Below are 21065 nucleotides of genomic sequence, written 5' to 3' on the forward strand. Positions count from 1 at the left end.
TAATGTAAACAAAGATATATTTTCCAATTTAATTTCTTGGAGCTTTTTATGAATTGTAAAATAGACATTTGTGGAACCTTTTACTGCCCCCCAAAAAAACTGTGTAAACATAAATTAGTAAGATATATTATTTAGCAATGTGTGGCCCAAAAAACTGCCAACACTTTTTTCCTTCGTTTTGGCATTTATTCCTGGCATTTTGTCTATTTTTTTATTTTTTTGTGGAAATTGCTTTTTTGAGTGTTTGGCAGTTTTTTTTTTTTTTTACTGCTTTCAGAATACTGTTTTTCACGTGAGAAGTGAGGCTGGGTTCACACTACGTTTTCCCCCATACGGGAGCGCATACGGCAGGGGGGAGCTAAAAGCTCGCGCTCCCGTATGTCACCGTATGCGCTCCCGTATGTCATTCATTTCAATGAGCCGACCGGAGTGAAACGTTCGGTCCGGTCGGCTCATTTTTGCGCCGTATGCGCTTTTACAACCGGACCTAAAACTGTGGTACATGTTAGTACATTTATAAAATACCGGATTGTTCTTGTAAGCTATCTCACATGTTGTGCAGTGTGCAAGTGTCTGTTTTGTCTGTAGAAAGGTGAAAGAAAATGTTACTAGCATGAATAGTCAGGTGTGAGAGCCAATGTAAACAGAGACAGAATCCAGACGTATTGGAAAGATTGCACAAGCTTTAAATAGCTCAGGCCTTTCATATAATGCATACATTGTAACTTTCCTAAGCTGAGGGTAATACTTGGACTGAACTTCTATGTACAGAATTAATCAGTAACAATTGCAGTCAAGTCATATTATTATCAGAGGACACATGCTTGAATAATCTATTTTTCATCTGGACACAATTGCTCTCACTTTTCACACCTTTTTGGCTACAAAAGACAGCTGAAACGCCATGTTTACACGGCTGAAATTTTGCAGAATGTCCACCCAGAAAACACAGGCAGCCATTCCACAAATAGCGAGTGCCGAATGGAACTTGGCAGCGCTAGGACCGATCAGAAATGCACCGTCTTCATAGACAGCAATGCATTGCCAAGTGGATTCTGGTGAAAGAGTTGACATGTTCATTCTTGAGAGGGATGATGCCATGGAAATTCAGTGGTGTGTTTGCGGCGCAGCAGAATCCCATTGAAAACAATGAAAGTTTGCTGCAATGGGATTTCTGAGCTGAGAAATTCTGTTGTGTGAACATGGACAAACAAGGATGTGTGACCCTGTCTAATTTAGCCGATGCTTATTTTAACCTAGGCATTTAGGCAATGCCTATTTTTACCTTTGCATTTTACAAAAATACTGCTGTAAAATTGAGTAAAAAAATGTGAGTATTTTGGAAAAATAAGTCATTATATTAAAATCTGTGGAAAAGTGGGCAGTATGATTCTCCCATAACAACCAATCACAACTCAGCCTTCATTTTACCAGAGCTTGTTAAGATATGAAAGCTGACCTGTGATTGGTTGTTATAGGCAAAAACAGAGAGCTGGAATGCTCATTATTTGCAGCCATTAGTGCTAAACAATAGTCAAAATAACAAAATCCTATCGGTAAAGAACTGTCATAAAAATGTGAAATAACGAACATCAATGAACTTCTATATGTACAATTCATAATTTGAGATTATATCCTAAACACAGAAATATACAGTTGTTTATATTTAATTCAATATTTTGGTAGAGTTATGGGCTTTCCTAACTCTTATGGAAAGTATATGATTACATTTTAGAAAAAAGGGGAAATAGAAATAGGGTAGCAAATATATGAGATCATTTAAATGGGCACTCTCATTAAAAAAAACTTTTGCTATTGCAATCTTTCTAATGTACTTTGTAAAAAATGAAGTTTTCTATGTTTTATTTGTGTTTAAAAAAGCTGCCACTAGGTGTCTCCCTACTTGTCCAGAGCACATTTTCCCCCATCTTTTGCACATACTTTGGACTCCTGCTGGCCTAGCAGAAGTCCAAAAGCAGGAAATGCTGAGGGGTGTGTGTGCAGCCTTTTCCAATCATAGCTCCTCTCACTCTCTGAACTGCTCTGGGCTGTGTGTAGTAGAGTGAGGGAGGAAGTTTTCCCCTGTATGGCTTCCGATGATGTCACAGCCTGCTGCTTCCCTGTCTGTGAATCTAACTGAGCAGAAAATACAGAGAAATGTCAAGGTAGAAAACTAACAAATAATAAAAATAAAGGCAGGGGGTCTTTTATCATGATGGGACAGTGAACTGGGAGGATTATAAAATTTAACATGATAGGTACTCTTTAACCCCTTAAGGACTCAGGGTTTTTCCGTTTTTGCACTTTCGTTTTTTCCTCCTTACCTTTAAAAAATCATAACCCTTTCAATTTTCCACCTAAAAATCCATATTATGGCTTATTTTTTGCGTCGCCAATTCTACTTTGCAGTGACATTAGTCATTTTACCCAAAAATGCACAGCGAAACGGAAAAAAAAATCATTGTGCGACAAAATCGAAAAAAAAACGCCATTTTGTAACTTTTGGGGGCTTCCGTTTCTACGCAGTGCATATTTCGGTAAAAATTACACCTTATCATTATTCTGTAGGTCCATACGGTTAAAATGATACCCTACTTATATAGGTTTGATTTTGTCGCACTTCTGGAAAAAATCATAACTACATGCAGGAAAATTTATACGTTTAAAAATGTCATCTTCTGACCCCTATAACTTTTTTATTTTTCCACGTACGGGGCGGTATGAGGACTCATTTTTTGCGCCGTGATCTGAAGTTTTTATTGGTATGATTTTTGTTTTGATCTGACTTTTTGATCACTTTTTATTCATTTTTTAATGTTATAAAAAGTTACCAAAATACGCTTTTTTGGACTTTGGAATTTTTTTGCGCGTACGCCATTGACCGTACGGCTTAATTAATGATATATTTTTATAGTTCGGACATTTACGCACGCGGCGATACCACATATGTTTATTATTTTTTTTTTTACACTGTTTTATTTTTCTTATGGGAAAAGGGGGGTGATTCAAACTTTTATTAGGGAAGGGGTTAAATGACCTTTATTAACACTTTTTTTTTACTTTTTTTTTGCAGTGTTATAGGTCCCATAGGGACCTATAACACTGCACACACTGATCTCCTATGCTGATCACTGGCGTGTATTAACACGCCTGTGATCAGCATTATCGGCGCTTGACTGCTCCTGCCTGGATCTCAGGCACGGAGCAGTCATTCGTCGATCGGACACCAGGGAGGCAGGTAAGAGCCCTCCCGGTGTCCGATCAGCTGTTCGGGACGCCGCGATTTCACCGCGGCGGTCCCGAACAGCCCGACTGAGCAGCCGGGATACTTTCAGTTTCACTTTAGAAGCGGCGGTCAGCTTTGACCGCCGCTTCTAAAGGGTTAATACCGCACATCGCCGCGATCGGCGATGTGTGGTATTAGCCGCGGGTCCCGGCCGTTGATTAGCGCCGGGACCCACGCGATATGATGCGGGATCGCGGCGCGATCCCGCTTCATATCGCGGGAGCCGGCGCAGGACGTAAATATACGTCCTGCGTCGTTAAGGGGTTAAAGATGTCATCCTAAGATTCCAAGTTTTCACCTATCTGCAGGATTGCTGATCAGTGGGATTTTGACTGGTGGGACCCACACCGATCACGAGAACAAAAGTCCCATGTCCTCCAAATTAATGGAGCGGCATGCTGGGCCACAGCTCCATTACCAGACATAGTTGAGTGCTGTGCTTGGCTCTGTTCAGAAGTTCCATTGAGAGTGAAAGAAGCAGTGACCAAGCTTGTATGCTACTGCTCCATTCACCTGGGCAGCAAGGGACCTCTGTTCTAATGATTAATGGGGTCCCACTGCTGGGATTGAGCATACCTTTAAATCTTAGGAGGACTCAAGAAGATACAAAGATATTGTATTAACGAACGACCAGTCGACATTACTGACCAAGTGCGTCCACAAATTGGATATCAGGCGAGCTCAGTCTTAAACCTTGTCCACACAGAATTACTTAGTGGAGTCTGGTGAAAAAAATTCAGCTTGGAAATTCTGTTGCAACCAAGTCCCATTGTTTTCAATGGGATCCTGCAGCACTGTGCATATTACCAAATACTTGCAACTATATTTGGTTCCGTATCAAAAAGACTTAACACAGTAAAAATTATCTCTCCACTGTCATACGCGTTTCAAGCGCATGCGCGCTCTTCATCGGTGACGTCTTGGATCTCTCAGGTAGAAGCTTATATTCGTTTTTCCACACATGAGGGATAATTAGTTAATTTGCATGTGTCCTCCCTGTTAGCTGTCTTACCTTGAGAGAAAGCCATGATTACAAGGAAAATAGTGTTCATTTAAAAAACTCAATAAGATAGTTTTAAAAACACAATGCTCACATAATGCATATATATGGTAAGAATACAGATGAACTAAAAAGTGCTTAGTAATGAAAAAGCAATTCTCTCCTAATAGTCATGCCAATATTCTGGGCTATGTGTAGTAGATTGAGGGAGGAAGTTTTCCCATGTATGGCCTCAGATGATATCACAGCCTGCTGCTTCCCTGTCTGTGAATCTGACTGAGCAGAAAATACAGAGAAATGTCAAGGTAGCAAACTAACAAATAATAAAAATAAAGGCAGGGGGTGTTTTATCATGATGGGACAGTGAACTGGGAGGATTATAAAATTTAACAAGATCATGAGAGGTACTCTTTAAAGATGTCATCCTAAAATTCCAAGTTTTCACCTATCTGCAGGATTGCTGATCAGTGGGATTTCGACTGGTGGGACCCACACCGATCACGAGAACAAAAGTCCAATTTTCTTCTTATGCAGCCTTTTCTAACACCGACTATAAGATGTTCAATGGCATATATCTTAAAGCCTGTCATATTGCCACTGAGAACTGTTCGGAAATGTTATCATGTGTTGTTGTATCTTTATATACAAGCATCCCATGGACGGTAGCCATGCAGGCACTGGATCACCATCTCGCACATCACAGCCATTAAACACCTGAATTATGTAAATTCATCAAAATGACAGTATGGTTCCTAATGTCACTGAATTACTTTGTATTTAATAATAAGTATTATGTACAAACGAGAAGCCTTTTGTTACGCCGAGCGCTCCGGGTCCCTGCTCCTACCCGGAGCGCTCACGGCGTCTCTCTCCCTGCAGCGCCCCGGTCAGACCCGCTGACCGGGAGCGCTGCACTGACATTGCCAGCGGGGATGCGATTCGCATAGCGGGACGCGCCCGCTCGCGAATCGCATCCCAAGTCACTTACCTGTCCCGGTCCCCGGCTGTCATGTGCTGGCGCGCGCGGCTCCGCTCTCTAGGGCGCGCGCGCGCCAGCTCTCTGAGACTTAAAGGGCCAGTACACCAATGATTGGTGCCTGGCCCAATTAGCCTAATTAGCTTCCACCTGCTCCCTGGCTATATCACCTCACTTCCCCTGCACTCCCTTGCCGGATCTTGTTGCCTTGTGCCAGTGAAAGCGTTTAGTGTTGTCCAAAGCCTGTGTTACCAGATCTCCTGCTATCCATATTGACTACGAACCTTGCCGCCTGCCCCGACCTTCTGCTACGTCTGACCTTGCCTCTGCCTAGTCCTTCTGTCCCACGCCTTCTCAGCAGTCAGCGAGGTTGAGCCGTTGCTAGTGGATACGACCTGGTTGCTACCGCCGCATCAAGACCATCCCGCTTTGCGGCGGGCTCTGGTGAACACCAGTAGCCTCTTAGAACCGGTCCACCGGCACGGTCCACGCCAATCCCTCGCTGACACAGTGGATCCACAACCTGTAAGCCGAATCGTGACACCTTTCAATGGGGGCAAGACACTCCCCATCGCTCGCAAATTTGACAATGTCTTTTTGGGAATCCCAATAGATATTTTCATCCTCCAATCCTTTTGCTATTCACATTCAGTGGTACGGGAGATTCATAGATGACCTCCTCCTCATTTGAGGGAGATGAATCTCTCGTACCACTGTTTGTTGTATACATTAATAAAAATCCTTATAATTTAAGATTTACACATCATATGCAAGCCAATGAAATAACGTTTTTGAATTTGGAGCTAAGCAGTGTTAATGGGGAAGTAATTTCTATTGCCACCCATCATAAACCAATTTCAGGGAACACAGCCTTGAGGGCTAATAGCAATCACCCTTCACATACAGTTTGTGCAATACCAGTTGGGGAGCTCACATTCTAAAATAGAAATTTCTCCGATCCAAAAGTGTACAACATTGATACTGACAAACTGATGCAGAGATTAAGGGAGAGGGAATATTCTTCCCATACTCTTACTAGGGCAAAAAAAGTGGTTTCCACTAAGAACCGGAGCAATCTGATTCATGCACCTAAGAATGCCAAGAAGTTTGAAAACAAACCCACTTTGGTGTTAACATATTCTCCTGAGTTTGATCAGCAATACTCGATCAAGTGCAAAAAACTCGTTGGCCCAAAAAGGCTTTTTTAAATGTGGACATAAGATTTGTCGTACGTGCAATTACGTGAAACCCACCTGTGAATTTGAAAATGCTGAGGGCAGTAAAAAAAAAATCAAATCAAGGAGTACATCAATTGCAATTATAGCAATGTGATATATGCCATTGAACATCTTAAAGGCTGCATAAGAAGAAAATTGGCTGACAGAGAAGCATATTGGCAATTCACTCTTGGTACCGTGCGCCTTTTGGCATGAATATTAGGAGAGAATTGCCATCACGCCCCCTCCCATAGTCTTGCATTGAGGGGGCGGGGCATGACATCACACGGGGGCATTGTCGTGACGTCACGATCTTCCGTCCCCGTGGGCGGGAGGAATTAGCCTGAGAGCCTCCAGCGCTTCCGGAAGCAGTTACAGGTGGGTGCTGCTTGCTATATTGCGGGGGTCCCCAGCGGCGGGACCCTGGCGATCTGACATCTTATCCCCTATCCTTTGGATAGGGGATAAGATGTCTAGGGGCGGAGTACCCCTTTAAAATCTTACCATGGCTATCTCTCAAGGTAAAACAGCTTACAGGGAGGACACATGAAAATTAACTGGATCATCTTCTCCTTTTTTGTGCTTGTTAGCACCTTGCCGGGTGCAGGTCCGTGCACTACAGTTGAACATTACATTTTCATAGCTCTGTTCACATGCCTGAATTTCTGCTGTAGATATATTTGCTACCAAAATTCAATATTTTTAAAGGGTTGATCTTCTCAGGAGGTTATACTGCATTAGATGTAAACCAATTTTTTTCTAGCCTACATGTATTGGTTATTTTTGAGTGCCTCCTTTTGGGGAGTTGGAGCGGTATTTCCATGCGTCTACTCCACCCATACCTCTCAGAGTGAGCCAAAGGGACTGAGCCAAAGAGACTGCAGCTTTACACCCCATGTCTTTTCTGTGTTACCAAATGCCAGCTTTGTGTAATTGAGACACTGCTGTCTCCAATAGACTGCAATGTGTTCCGCGGGTTTCCGCCTGAAGAAAGAGCACCACCTTTCTTCAGGTGGAAATTTCTAAGCAGATTTTCAAAGCGGATTTTCCGCTTCACAAATTCCGAAGTGTGAATTTGTGAACGGAAAATCATTCACTACACTATACATTTTAGAAAGCGGAATTTCCGTCTGCAATTTCAAAGCAAAATTGCAGGCGGAAATTCCGTAGTCTGAACCTAGCCTTAGGCACTCGGAATCTCCAGGCGGAAATTTTCTGCCTGGAGATTCCATAGTCTGAACCTAGCCTTAAAGGGGTACTCCGCCCCTAGACATCTTATCCCCTATCCAAAGGATAGGGGATAAGAAGTCAGATCCCCGGAGTCCCGCTGCTGGGGACCCCGGGGATCGCTGCTGCAGCACCCCGCTATCATTACTGCGCAGAGCGAGATCGCTCTGCACATAATGACGGGCAATACAGGGGCCGGAGCATCGTTACGTCACGGCTCCGCCCCTCCTGACGTCACGGCCCGCCCCCGTCAATACAAGTTTATGGGAGGGGGCGTTGCGGTCGTCACGCCCCCTGCCATAGACTTGCATTAAGGGGACGGGCCGTGATGTCATGAGAGGGCGGAGCCATGACATCACGCTGCTCCGGCCCCTGTATCGCCCCTCATTACGCACAGAGCTAACTCGCTCTGTGCAGTAATGATGGCGGGGTGCCGCAGCGGCGATCCCCGGGTCCCCAGCAGCGGGACCGCGGCGATCTAACATCTTATCCCCTATCCTTTGGATAGGGGATAAGATGTCTAGGGGCGGAGTACCCCTTTAAGGTAGGGCCATGCAGCAGTTTAAAAGTGACAAAGCCAACATCCTCATATTATAATAAAGTGCAGTAACCCTTTAATGGTCCAACCCCTCAGTCCTTCACTATACCTAACATAGGTCATCAGTGTTAGGTCTAGTGCAGCTTAAAATAGAATTTCCCCAACATTCCAACAGGCAATAGTGCCTTCTATAACAGTGCCAGCCACATTGCCTATGAGAGTGCCATTTTAGTGTTAACCAGTCCTAGTGTTCCCTAGTATTACTTACCTTTGCACCTTCTGTGCTGCTCCTCTAATGTGCATGTCATAGAAGATAAAGGACATGGTGGCTCAAATCCAGGTTCTTCACTATAGAGAAGACAACCACATCTTTCTGTGCCATCAGGACAAAGATCATTATGTCTGTGCCCTAATAGTTGCAGGCCTCAGAATGCAGATTGTGCTGGATATCATTCACGGTTCTCATCATGGTATGAAAATCTACATTTCTTGAAACTCCCAAAAAACAAAACAAAACTCAAATGCATGGAATCTGCTTTTGTTTGACAGACATTTCAAAGAACACTCATGAAATGCATGCTGCTACACTGCTCAGAAAAATAAAGGGAACACTTAACCAACACAATGTAACTGTTACGCCGAGCGCTCCGGGTCCCCGCTCCTCCCCGGAGCGCTCGCAGCATCCTCTCATTCGCAGCGCCCCGGTCAGACCTGCTGACCGGGTGCGCTGCAATATCACTCTCAGCCGGGATGCGATGCGGGAGGCGCCCGCTCGCGATGCGCATCCCGGCTCCCGTACCTGACTCGTTCCCCGTCTGTCTTGTCCGGGCGCGCGCGGCCCCGCTCCTTAGGGCGCGCGCGCGCCGGGTCTCTGCAATTTAAAGGGCCACTGCGCCACTGATTGGCGCAGCAGGCTTAATCAGTGTGTTCACCTGTGCACTCCCTACTTATACCTCACTTCCCATGCACTCCCTCGCCGGATCTAGTTGCCATTGTGCCAGTGAAAGCGTTTCCTTGTGTGTTCCTAGCCTGTGTTCCAGACCTCCTGCCGTTGCCCCTGACTACGATCCTTGCTGCCTGCCCTGACCTTCTGCTACGTCCGACCTTGCTCTTGTCTACTCCCTTGTACCGCGCTTATCTTCAGCAGTCAGAGAGGTTGAGCCGTTGCTGGTGGATACGACCTGGTTGCTACCGCCGCTGCAAGACCATCCCGCTTTGCGGCGGGCTCTGGTGAATACCAGTAGCAACTTAGAACCGGTCCACCAACACGGTCCACGCCAATCCCTCTCTGGCAGAGAGGATCCACCTCCAGCCAGCCGAATCGTGACAGTAACTCAAAGTCAATCACACTTCTGTGAAATCACACTGTCCACTCAGGAAGCAACACTGATTGACAATCAATTTCACATGCTCTTGTGCAAATGGAACAGACAACTGGTGGAAATTATAGGCAATTAGCAAGACACCCCAATAAAGGAGTGGTTCTTCAGGTGGGGACCACAGACCACTTCTCAGTTCCTATGCTTCCTGGCTGATGTTTTGGTCACTTTTTAATGCTGGCGGTGCTTTCACTCTAGTGGTAGCATGATACGGAGTCTACTACCCACACAAGTGGCTCAGGTAGTGCAGTTCATCCAAGATGGCACATCAATGCGAGCTGTGACAAGAAGGTTGGCTGTGTCTGTCAGCGTAGTGTCTAGAGCATGGAGGCGCTACCAGGAGACGGTCCAGTACATCAGGAGACATGGAGAAGGCCATAGGAGGGCAACAAACCAGCAGCAGGACCGCTACCTCCGCCTTTGTGCAAGGAGGAGCACTGCCAAAGCCCTGCAAAATTACCTCCAGCAGGCCTCAAATGTGCATGTGTCCACTCAAACTATCAGAAAGAGACACCATGAGGGTGGTCTGAGAGCCCGACGTCCACAGGTGGGGGTTATGCTTACAGCCCAACACTGTGCAGGACGTTTGGCATTTGCCAGAGAACACCAAGATTGGCAAATTCGCCACTGGCACCCTGTGCTCTTCACACAGATGAAAGCAGGTTCACACTGAGCATGTCACAGACGTGACAGAGTCTGAAGATGCCGGGGAGAACGTTCTGCTGCCTGCAACATCCTCCAGCATGACCGGTTTGGCGATGGGTCAGTAATGGTGTGGGGTGGCATTTCTTTGGGGGGGCTGCACAGCCCTCCATGTACTTGCCAGAGGTAAACAATTTCACTGAAAATATTAGCGATATAATGATTGTAGTAGGAGCTATTAGGACGAGTATTCACAGAAGAAGAATTATTAGCTCATTAAAACTTAACCTTTAATTGAAATGCTCGATAAGATAAATTGTCCTCAAAATTATCAAGATACAACACTCAGTGTAGGTAAGATGAGAATTAGCGCCTAGACCGATGATAATGGATTCCAAACCATCACCTAACAGCGAAATATATCCTATAAAACACAATTTTGTGCCAGTAGACACAATGTAAAATGTTAATAATCCCAACGCATTCCCCCCCTCCCCCCCTCCAAAAGGGATAAAGTGGAGCAATGCGGGGTTCATCAGGGGATATCGGATGTAGGAAGAACAATATACAAGATAAGGATGAAAAAATACGGCTGGTCAATATTCGCTGCCAACAATGATTTGATGTACGGTCCGATAAGGACCACTCACTCAAAGGTGAAGTTCTTGAAGTGGATAGAATGACTGGGTGGCCGGATGATAACGGCTGGTCCCCTCCTGGCGGCAGCAGCAGCAGCCAAATGCTTGCCAGAGGTAGCCTGACTGCCAATTAGGTACCGAGATGAGATCATCAGATCCCTTGTGAGACCATATGCTGGTGCGGTTGGCACTCTGTTCCTCCTAATGCAAGACAATGCTAGACCTCATGTGGCTGGAGTGTGTCAGCAGTTCTTGCAAGAGGAAGGCATTGATGCTATGGACTGGCCCGCCCGTTCCCCAGACCTGAATCCGATTGAGGAGTTGGCAAATTTTTAGTCCAGGTCTGGGAGGACATCCCTCAGGAGACCATCCGTCACCTCATCAGGAGAATGCCCAGGCGTTGTAGGGAGGTCATACGGGCATGTGGAGGCCACACACACACTACTGAGCCTCATTTTGACTTGTTTTAAGGGCATTACATCAAAGTAGCCTGTAGTGAGGTTTTCCACTTTGATTTTGAGTGTGACTCCATATCCAGACCTCCATGGGTTGATAAATTTGATTTCCATTGATAATTTTTGTGTGATTTTGTTGTCAGCACATTCAACTATGTAAAGACAAAAGTATTTCATACGATTATTTCATTCATTCAGATCTAGGATGTGTTATCTTAGTGTTCCCTTTATTTTAAGCAGTATATATACGACAGGTTAGAAAATAGTAACTAGACATGACTTGGATAAAAAAATGTAAATCATTGTCGTGATTTTTCTTCTAAAAACTTGTTGGGTGTTAATATCTTTTATACCATACAATATCCATCGATCATCACTAGACAACACACTAATATGTTTCTTACATTTTTTAATTTATTTTGACTGCTCAGTCACAGAGGCCCTCACCTTTATTGCATGCAACAGGAATATTTGGCAGAGCTAAAACTATACGGCTCTCAGTAATAAATTGCTAGAGCTTTGATCTGTTTTCTTTTTTCTTGCTTCAATTTGGCACTGCTTTTCTTACTTTTAAGACATTGACAAATAGTGTCTAGAAGTGGCAGTCTTCACTGATTTCAAATGATAATTTACTATAGTCTTTGTTGTAGAATTTCTTAACAAATCTTCTCAGGCTACAAAGAGATTGCACATTAACATATTTTGTAATATAGTCTATTTAATCTTTGACAAGGAGCAGCAGTACAGGCACTCAGGGTGGGCAACCACTATGAAAAAAGTTACTAAATAGATTACAAATTATCATTACAGATCCGCCCGTGTGAATGCAACCTTAATTGATTGAACACAGCATCAAATATGCAGCAGATCCTTTACGTGTGAATACACCCTAAGGGTAGGGTCACACATAGCGTATACAAAGTGTATTTCACACTGCGTAAAATCTTTTGCATATCAGGAAATGTGCTGTATATTCTCCTAAGAAGGAACACGCAGGGCTACTCGGGGGCAGCCCTGTATGTGCAGTCACAGCGACTCGGGCCCATGAGTCATGTTGGTGCACTGGCCCCACCTACAAACTTCACTGCACACATAGGGCTGCCGTGGGTAGCCCGTGTGTCTGTTCATAGGAGAATATGCAGCGTTTCTCCTGCTGCGTAATGTGAAATACGCTGCGTATATGCTACGTGTGACCCTATCCACATTTTATTAAAAATATATCCCAATCTGCTGTGTTTTAGAGGAAACATGGCTAAACAGGATGACATACATTTTTGTGGGAAAACATATAGTACCACTAGTCGTTTAAAAAGTACCTGTCACCAAATAAACAGTCTCCAAATAAACTCAGGCTATTTTTTCTAACTACTCCTAACACCCCTCCTGCCCTTAAAAACAATTTCAGAGCTTTAAAAAGCTGTGTATAATACCTTTCTTCTTGCTCGCATAGTGCAATTTCCCAGCAGGAGAAGGTGGGCATTTCCCAGTAGGCATGACATCACTGAAGCCTGCTGGGGGGAAAACTTCTGCCCAACATTGTTGCAGCATTGTGATGAATAGAAGACCTCAAGCTCTGTGCATGTTTCAGTCTGTGCAGATTTCAGTGAGGCTCTCCTGCAGGTTTCAGTCTGTGTGGCTTTCTGTGAGAATCTGTGGAGCTTTCACTTTTTGTGCAGCTGAGAATCAAGCTCCGTGCAGAGAAACACTTCCTGAGTTCCGAATTCTGCCAGGCCGGGAGGAGACCAAACTCACTGTATTAATTGTGGTAGGGAACAGAACAGAGCCACCTAGTGGCCATTTTTTATATAACATTTTAAACATATTTATGTTGATAGTTTTAAAAGCATGTTGACAGGTACTCTTTAAACCTCTGCTTAGTTCTGCAGTGCGGCAGATAGTCCTTTTTATGAACACTTATATAGGGTAGACTGTCGATCACTGAGTAGAAACGTCCTCTGGATGTCCAAGGCCGAAATGAGCAGAGGTTTAAATGCATAAATGACTGGTTCTACTGAATCCTTTCCCATAAATATGTACATCGATCTGTCCGGGTCCTCCTGCTAAATAACAATGATACTTGCAAATTAGTCACCATGTTTATGAGTTCCCTTTAAATTATGTTTTCATGTTTGAACTCAGCAAAGTGACAAATTCATATAGCTCCTCTCTTATCCATTTAGAGCATCTTACTCAGTATCTTATTCCAATATGTAGGAACAAATTGTAGCCTGATGAAGACAATGGTTAAAGAAATGGCTACTAAATTAGTATTCATGTTGCCTTGTCATTTACTCCTGTACAAAGACTCAATGTGACACTTTTTGACAAAATATCTCCAGAATAAGGACCGTAAATGAAGATAAAACCCACCAATCCTAATGAACCCTTGGCAATTTAGAATTACAGGAAGCGCTATTAAACGTCCGATTAATTTCAAGAAATATTTATAGGTTGGAGCTTTCTTTTATATGTTTAGAGCTCTGCTGTTTCTCTTTGCACAACCAGAGAGATAAATGCATTAGGCACTAGAAGTACAGTATATAGTGAAAGTATTCAGCCCCCTTGAACTTTTCGACCTTTTGCCACATTTCAGGCTTCAAACATAAAGATATAAAACTGTAATTTTTTGTGAAGAATCAACAACAAGTGGAACACAATCAGGAAGTGGAACGAAATTTATTGGATATTTCAAACTTTGTTAACAAATAAAAAACTGAAAAATTGGGCGTGCAAAATTATTCAGCCCCTTTACTTTCAGTGCAGCAAACTCTCTCCAGAAGTTCAGTGAGGATCTCTGAATGATCCAATTACCTAAATGACTAATGATGATAAATAGAATCCACCTGTGTGTAATCAAGTCTCCGTATAAATGCACCTGCACTGTGATATTCTCAGAGGTCCGTTATTAAAGTGCAGAGAGCATCATGAAGAACAAGGAACACACCAGGCAGGTCCGAGATACTGTTTCTGAGAGGTTTTAAGCCGGATTTGGATACAAAAAGATTTCCCAAGCTTTAAACATCCCAAGGAGCACTGTGCAAGCGATAATATTGAAATGGAAGGAGTATCAGACCACTGCAAATCTACGAAGACCTGGCCGTCCTTCTAAACTTTCAGCTTATACAAGAAGACTGATCAGAGATGCAGCCAAGAGGCCCATGATCACGCTGGATGAACTGCAGAGATCTACATCTGAGGTGGGAGACTGTCTATAGGACAACAATCAGTTGTATACTGCACAAATCTGGCCTTTATGGAAGAGTAGCAAGAAGAAAGCCATTTCCTAAAGATATCCATAAAAAGTGCAGTTTAAAGTTTGCCACAAGCCACCTGGGAGACACACCAAACATGTGGAAGAAGGTGCTCTGGTCAGATGAAACAAAAATCGAACTTTTTGGCAACAATGCAAAACTTTATGTTTGGCATAACGGCAAAATAGCTCATCACCCTGAACACACCATCCCCACTGGCAAACATGGTGGTGGCAGCATCATGGTTTGGGCCTGCTTTTCTTCAGCAGGGACAGGGAAGATGGTTAAAATTGATGGGAAGATGGATGAAGCCAAATAGAGGACCATTCTGGAAGAAAACCTGAGGGAGTCTGCAAAAGACCTGAGACTGGGATGGAGATTTGTCTTCCAACAAGACAATGATTCAAAACATAAAGCAAAATATACAATGGAATGGTTCACAAATAAACATATCCAGGTGTTAGAATGGCCAAGTCAAAGTCTTCGCTGCCTTCCCGGCCTCTTCTGCTCTGATCTGCCTTCCCGCCGACCAGAGCAGAAGATGACCGATAACGCTGATCAGTGCTGTGTCCTGTACATAGCACTGAACAGTATTAGCAATCGAATGATTGCTATAAATAGTCTCCTATGGGGGATATTAAAGTGTAAAAATAAAAGTAAAAAAATAAAGTAAAAAAAATGTGAAAAACTTAATAAAAATAAAAACTTAATAAAAACTTAAATTGTCCCATTTTCCCTATTTCACCCCAAAAAAGTGTAAAAAAAAATTTATATACATATTTGGTATCGCCGCGTGTGTAAATATCTGTACTATTAAAATAAAATGTTAATGATACCGTACGGTGAACGGCGTGAACGTAAAAAAAAATAGCAGCTTTTTTTATAACATTTTATTCCAAAAAATTTAAGAAAAAATGGATTAAAAGTTTTCTATAAGCAAATATGGTATCAATAAAAAAGTACAGATCACGGCGCAAAACATGAGCCATCATACCGCCACTTATATGGAAAAATAGAAAAGTTTAGAAAATAGGTCTTCAAAATAGGGGGATTTTAAACGTACTAATTTGGTTAAAAAGTTTGCAATTTTTTTTAAGCGCAACAGTAATAGAAAAGTATGTTATCATGGGTATCATTTAAATTTTGACCCAAAGAATAAAGAACACATGTCATTTTTACCATAAATTGTACGGCATGAAAACGAAACCTTCCAAAATTAGCAAAATTGCAGTTTTCTTTTTAATTTCCCCACACAAATAGTATTTTTTGGTTGCGCCATACATTTTATGGTAAAGTGAGTGATGGCCTTACAACGGACAACTGGTCGCGCAAAAACAAGTCCTCATACTAGTCTGTGGATGAAAATATAAAAGATTTATGATTTTTTGAAGGCGAGGAGGAAAAAACGAAAACATAAAAATAAAATTGTCTGCGTCCTTAAGGCCCAAATGGGCTGCATCCTTAAGGGGTTAAGGGGGCTGAATAATTTTGCACGCCCAATTTTTCAGTTTTTTATTTGTTAAAAAAGTTTGAAATATCCAATAAAGTTCGTTCCACTTCATCATTGTGTCCCACTTGTTGTTGATTCTTCCCCCAAAAAATACAGTTTTATATCTTTATGTTTGAAGCCTGAAATGTGGCAAAAGGTCAAAAAGTTCAAGGGGGGCGAATACTTTCACTATGCACTGTAGCTTAGGATCTTACTACATATGGATTTCAGTTGATAGTTAATGCTACAGCTGTGTAAAAGAAGAGGATATGGAGGTGGTTGTTACAACTCAACCATTGTCATTGTTCATATCAGTGCTTGTCATATCAGTATCATTTACAGTAAGAAATGCCACATGTATTATGTGCTGAAATGACGCAGGTAATTCACCCTTTAGGACTTCTTTCTCAGGGAGTAAGGAATGTGCTTGCATATGTTTAAGCAACCAAATATTTTTCAGATTTTCACAGACAGTCAAAATGCATTTTGCTTAACTATGTGGCTCTAATACCCGATCCAGCCAACAGCCTCCGGCAAAGGGTTAGTTAGCTGGTGGTGATTTTATCTTGTTATCAAGCACATTCATTTATTAGCTGCTGAAAATGCTGCTGTTGCTTGATTTATGTCTTTGCTAGAGCTTCAGAAATGTAGAATTAACCTCTTTGCTGCCAGGAGGTTTTGGACGTTGTGCACCTCTGATAACAAGGCCAATGTTCACACTTTTGACATGTGCAAATAAAATCTAAATTGCAATATAAGAAACCATGAAAATCCCCACACCCTATATTTTCTGAAAGACACCTGGCACATTGCTACTCAGTACTTTATACACACAGGCAATTGTTATGCAATCTTTTGTCATTTAAGAAAAAAAAAGCATAACACTTGATATTTGTGGCTAAATATGTGATCCAAGCATTAAATATTAAACTCACAATGCCACCTAAAAATAAAATATTAAAGTGTACCAGAATTCAAAGATACCACTTATGGCTATGTCTATATGCACATATATTCATGTAGGGGGAGATTTATCAAAACCAGTGTAGAGGAAAAGTTAACCAGTTGCCCATAGCAACCAATCATGTCACTTCTTTAATTTCTCACAGGCCCTTTTCAAAATGAAAGAGGCAAGCTGATTAGTTGCTATGGGCAACTGGTTAACTTTTTCTTTACACAGGTTTTGATGAGCCAGTACAGAACATGTAGTACCTCCCCGTACTGTAGGGAGGCATTACCAGGCAGCCAGTCAGTGCATGCACTTCAGTTAGGGTGCTTTCACACTACGATTGTAGTGTACGGTTGCTGGATCTGGTTGGGAGGGGTGAAAACCGCCCGCTCCCGTATCCCAGCCGGATCCAGCCCGAACCCCATTTATTTCAATGAGCCGACCGGAGTCAAACGCTGACTCCGGTTGGCTCATTTTTGCCCCGTATACAGTTTTCTGACCGGACCTAAAACCATGGTATACCACGGTTCTAGGTCCGGTCAGAAAACCGTATTCGGGGAAAAATGAGACAACCGGAGTCAGCGTTTGACTCCGGTCGGCTCATTGAAATGAATGGGGTTCGGGCTGGATCCAGCTGGGATACAGGAGCGTCCGGTTTTCGCCCCTCCCAGCAACTGTACACTACAATCGTAGTGTGAAAGCACCCTAACACTGTTTTTTTTTTTAACCAGTGAAATGCCATCTTCCAGCCATTTGCATGTTTCACGGATCTGGACTGTCCATAGCATTGTATGTTGAGTCTGGTTTCAAGTTTTAATGGCTCAGGAAAAACCATTGTATGTTAAAAATATTGTAACCTGAGGCCATTGTACATTGAGGAACCACTGTACTTACAGCACAGTTTGTTCGTGTCCATACAGTATCCATAGTTTACTCCTCCCATCTTTTCTATTATACTATTGGCATTTTTATATTGCTATATTGCAATTTAATAAAAAGACTTGTACCTGTAATGTGATGCATAATAATAAACATAAATTCATTTTCACATTGTCGGTTTGTATATTTTGGGGGGTATTACCGCATACTTTGTGAGGTATATATTTTGCACAAACATGTCAAGAGTGAAGATCTGTTGGGATCTCAGTGCTGAGACCTCCACCAATCATTAGTTATGGTGCAATAATAAATTTTAGCACTAGCATGCTCTATTCTCAGGTGCGGCGTTCAGTATGACTAATTTGCTCCAATATAGTTTATAGTTTATAACTAATGAACAGAAATGAGATCCCAACTGATCTTAACTTTTGACATGTCTGTGCGACATATCGAAAGCTAATTTTAATGGCAATAAGACTTTAAGAAAAGATGTTTTGTAACTGTTGTTTCCTGATGTAGTTACTAAAATAGAAATGTCAGAACTGACAGGCTTCCTCTAATTGTCAGAAACCCCTTTAGGGGGAACCTGTCATTAAATTTTACCTTATGTAACCATTAGCAACAGGTTATATTGGGTTAAATCAGCTTACTTACCCTATGTGGAAGTCTTTAGGACCATCAGCGATCTTGGAGAAAATAAGTTTTAAAGTTATCCCGTGTCATATGACAAATTATGAGCAAGTAGTTCCTGGGACGTTCTTCTTCCTCAGGTAGTCACTATGGCTCAAAACATTCACTGGCGTGATTGAAAGCCCGGCTACTGCTGTAACCATTCTGCATTGAAATCTCCTGTAGGCCCAGATGCAGTGCTCTCTAGAGACTTCAGGGAGCACAGAAAGCAGAGCGGTGACATTGATAGTGTCTGGGCTGTTAATCGAAGCTGCAGTGACTACCTTATTAACAATAATGCCACTGGGACTACTTGCTTCTAATTTACATATGTCGAGGGACAACTTTAAAACTTGTTTTCCCCAGGATAACTGCTGGTGTGATAAAGTGTACTGCGAGATGGTTTCTATGCAGTTTGACTGTATCCTATAATGACATGACATTATATCATGGTATATAAAAGCAGACTAAATGCATCTATATAAAAATACAGGATATCCTATAGTTCCAGCGGTGGACTCCCCATGCAGATAAACAAAAGAGAACTACGAACCGACTCTTCTCTTTTAGAATATTTTTTTCCTTTTTATAGAATATAGCCTGAAACTGTGTAATATCCTGCAGAAAGCAGTGACTTCAACATGCATGTGTAACTGTCTTGCAGTTTACTGCCATCTCGCAGTAAACTTTATTGCATCAGCCCTGAAGACTTCCTCTTATGGTAAGCAAGCTGACTTTACCCTATATAACCTCTTGTCAATAGTTATATAGGGTAAAATCTGATGACAGCTTGCCTTTAATACCAATAAGACTTATTTTCTAACTATTAAGGTTGGTACACATTGTACACTCACATCATGGTTTAATTCCAATTCAACCACATGTTGGAATATGCCTTGTACATTTGTTTAAAAAAAAATAGACTGCAATACTTTTCTGTAGCATTGGCTTCAGACTCCTGTATTTGTGGGCTGTGAATGTCTTTATATGTGTGGTCAGATACAGGAAAGCTAACTTTCATGTAAATATTAATTTTTTACAGGTACTGATTACAGCATTTTTTTGTATGCATCTCAGACATATTCCATACAGTTTTTTTTTCTCTGTTTATAGCATGTTCCTGTCACCCAGTTGGATCAGCAAAAATCTCCTCTAGTACACACACATTATGTGACCCTCATACTGGAAACTGCCCTTGCAAGCCTGGTGTAGCTGGCCCCACATGTGATCAGTGTATGGTTGGATATTGGGGTTTCGGTGAATATGGTTGTAGACCATGTGCTTGCGCAGGAAACTGTGATCCTTTAACTGGAGACTGTATGGCCAAGTAAGTTAAGTATTTAAACAAAAAAAATAAAAAATATGCAAGTGGGTTTTAAAGGGCATATATAAATCATTATTTTTGTGTAGCTCTTACTTGCTATTTGATTCCTTGTGTTTTCTTTCTTCTCCATTAGGGTATGTTCACACAGTGAAATTTCCACAATTCTGCAGAAATTCTATTCAGCAAAGCTTGCTGAACAGAATTGTGGAATTCCACCAAAGTTCTACTGAAATTGTAGCGGAATTTTGGCGAAATTCTGTGTTATCTAAACACAGAATTTCGCTGAAATCCGAACCCCATTGATTTCAATGGGATTCCCTGCGGAATCACGCAAAATATAACTATGGGATTCTGTTACTTAGTTCACACATAAAAAATTCTGCAGTGCATGAGGAATTGGATTGTCAGAAATAAAATTTTTCAAGAAAAGGAAAGAAAAGGTAAATCGACAGACGAATCAGGGCGATCGTGAGGTGGCACCAGTGCCACCTCACTCCTGCTGGCTATAGCTGTTCGGGGCCGTCAGAGACGGCCCCGAACAGCTATAGCCAGCAGGAGTGAGGTGGCACTGGTGCCACCTCACGATCGCCCTGATTTGTCTGCCGGTTTACCGGCCGACCAATCAGGGCACCTGCTGCGGGTGTCACTCCCGCAACCCGCTCCGCCCCTCTTCCAGAGGACGTGAGCGGGTGCGGGAAGTTGACCCCGGCAGCTGGGGACTCCGATCCCCAGCATCCCTGTTGGGATTGGGGCCCCAGGAGCGGCAGCGATGACGAGGGACTGACCTGTGTGCGGCGGCGTGGAGCAGCAGTTGGTGGTGAGTGACAGCCTCCTGCTGTTGCTTAGCAACAGCTCCCAGCATGCAAAAAGGGCATGCTGGGAGCTGTAGTTATGCAACAGCAGGAGGCAGACCACCACAACTCCCAGCATTCCCTTATGGGCATGCTGGGACTTATAGTTTTGCAACAGATGGAGGCACATTTTTTCTATGGAAAAGTGTACCTTCAGCTGTTGTGTAACTACAACCCCCAGCTTGCACAAACAGCTAAAGTGCATGCTGGGAGTTGTAGTGGTGCATCTGCTGGTTGCATAACTACAACTCCCAGCATGCCCGTTGGCTGTCGGTGACTGCTGAGAGTTGTAGTT

The 21065-nt window shown here is 42.7% G+C and overlaps 1 protein-coding gene across 2 annotated transcripts in view; it reads left to right on the plus strand.

The window, feature by feature from the left end:
* NTN4 (netrin 4) overlaps positions 1–21065 on the plus strand; it is a 109470-nt gene that overhangs the window by 69046 nt on the left and 19359 nt on the right. For both annotated transcript variants that reach the window (XM_056574303.1, XM_056574302.1), the window contains exon 6: positions 19709–19922. In XM_056574303.1, coding sequence (XP_056430278.1) covers positions 19709–19922 — 214 coding nt within the window. The remainder of the gene's footprint in view (positions 1–19708; positions 19923–21065) is intronic.

The sequence above is a fragment of the Hyla sarda genome, chromosome 4 (genome assembly GCF_029499605.1).
Source record: "Hyla sarda isolate aHylSar1 chromosome 4, aHylSar1.hap1, whole genome shotgun sequence".
NCBI lineage: Eukaryota > Metazoa > Chordata > Amphibia > Anura > Hylidae > Hyla > Hyla sarda.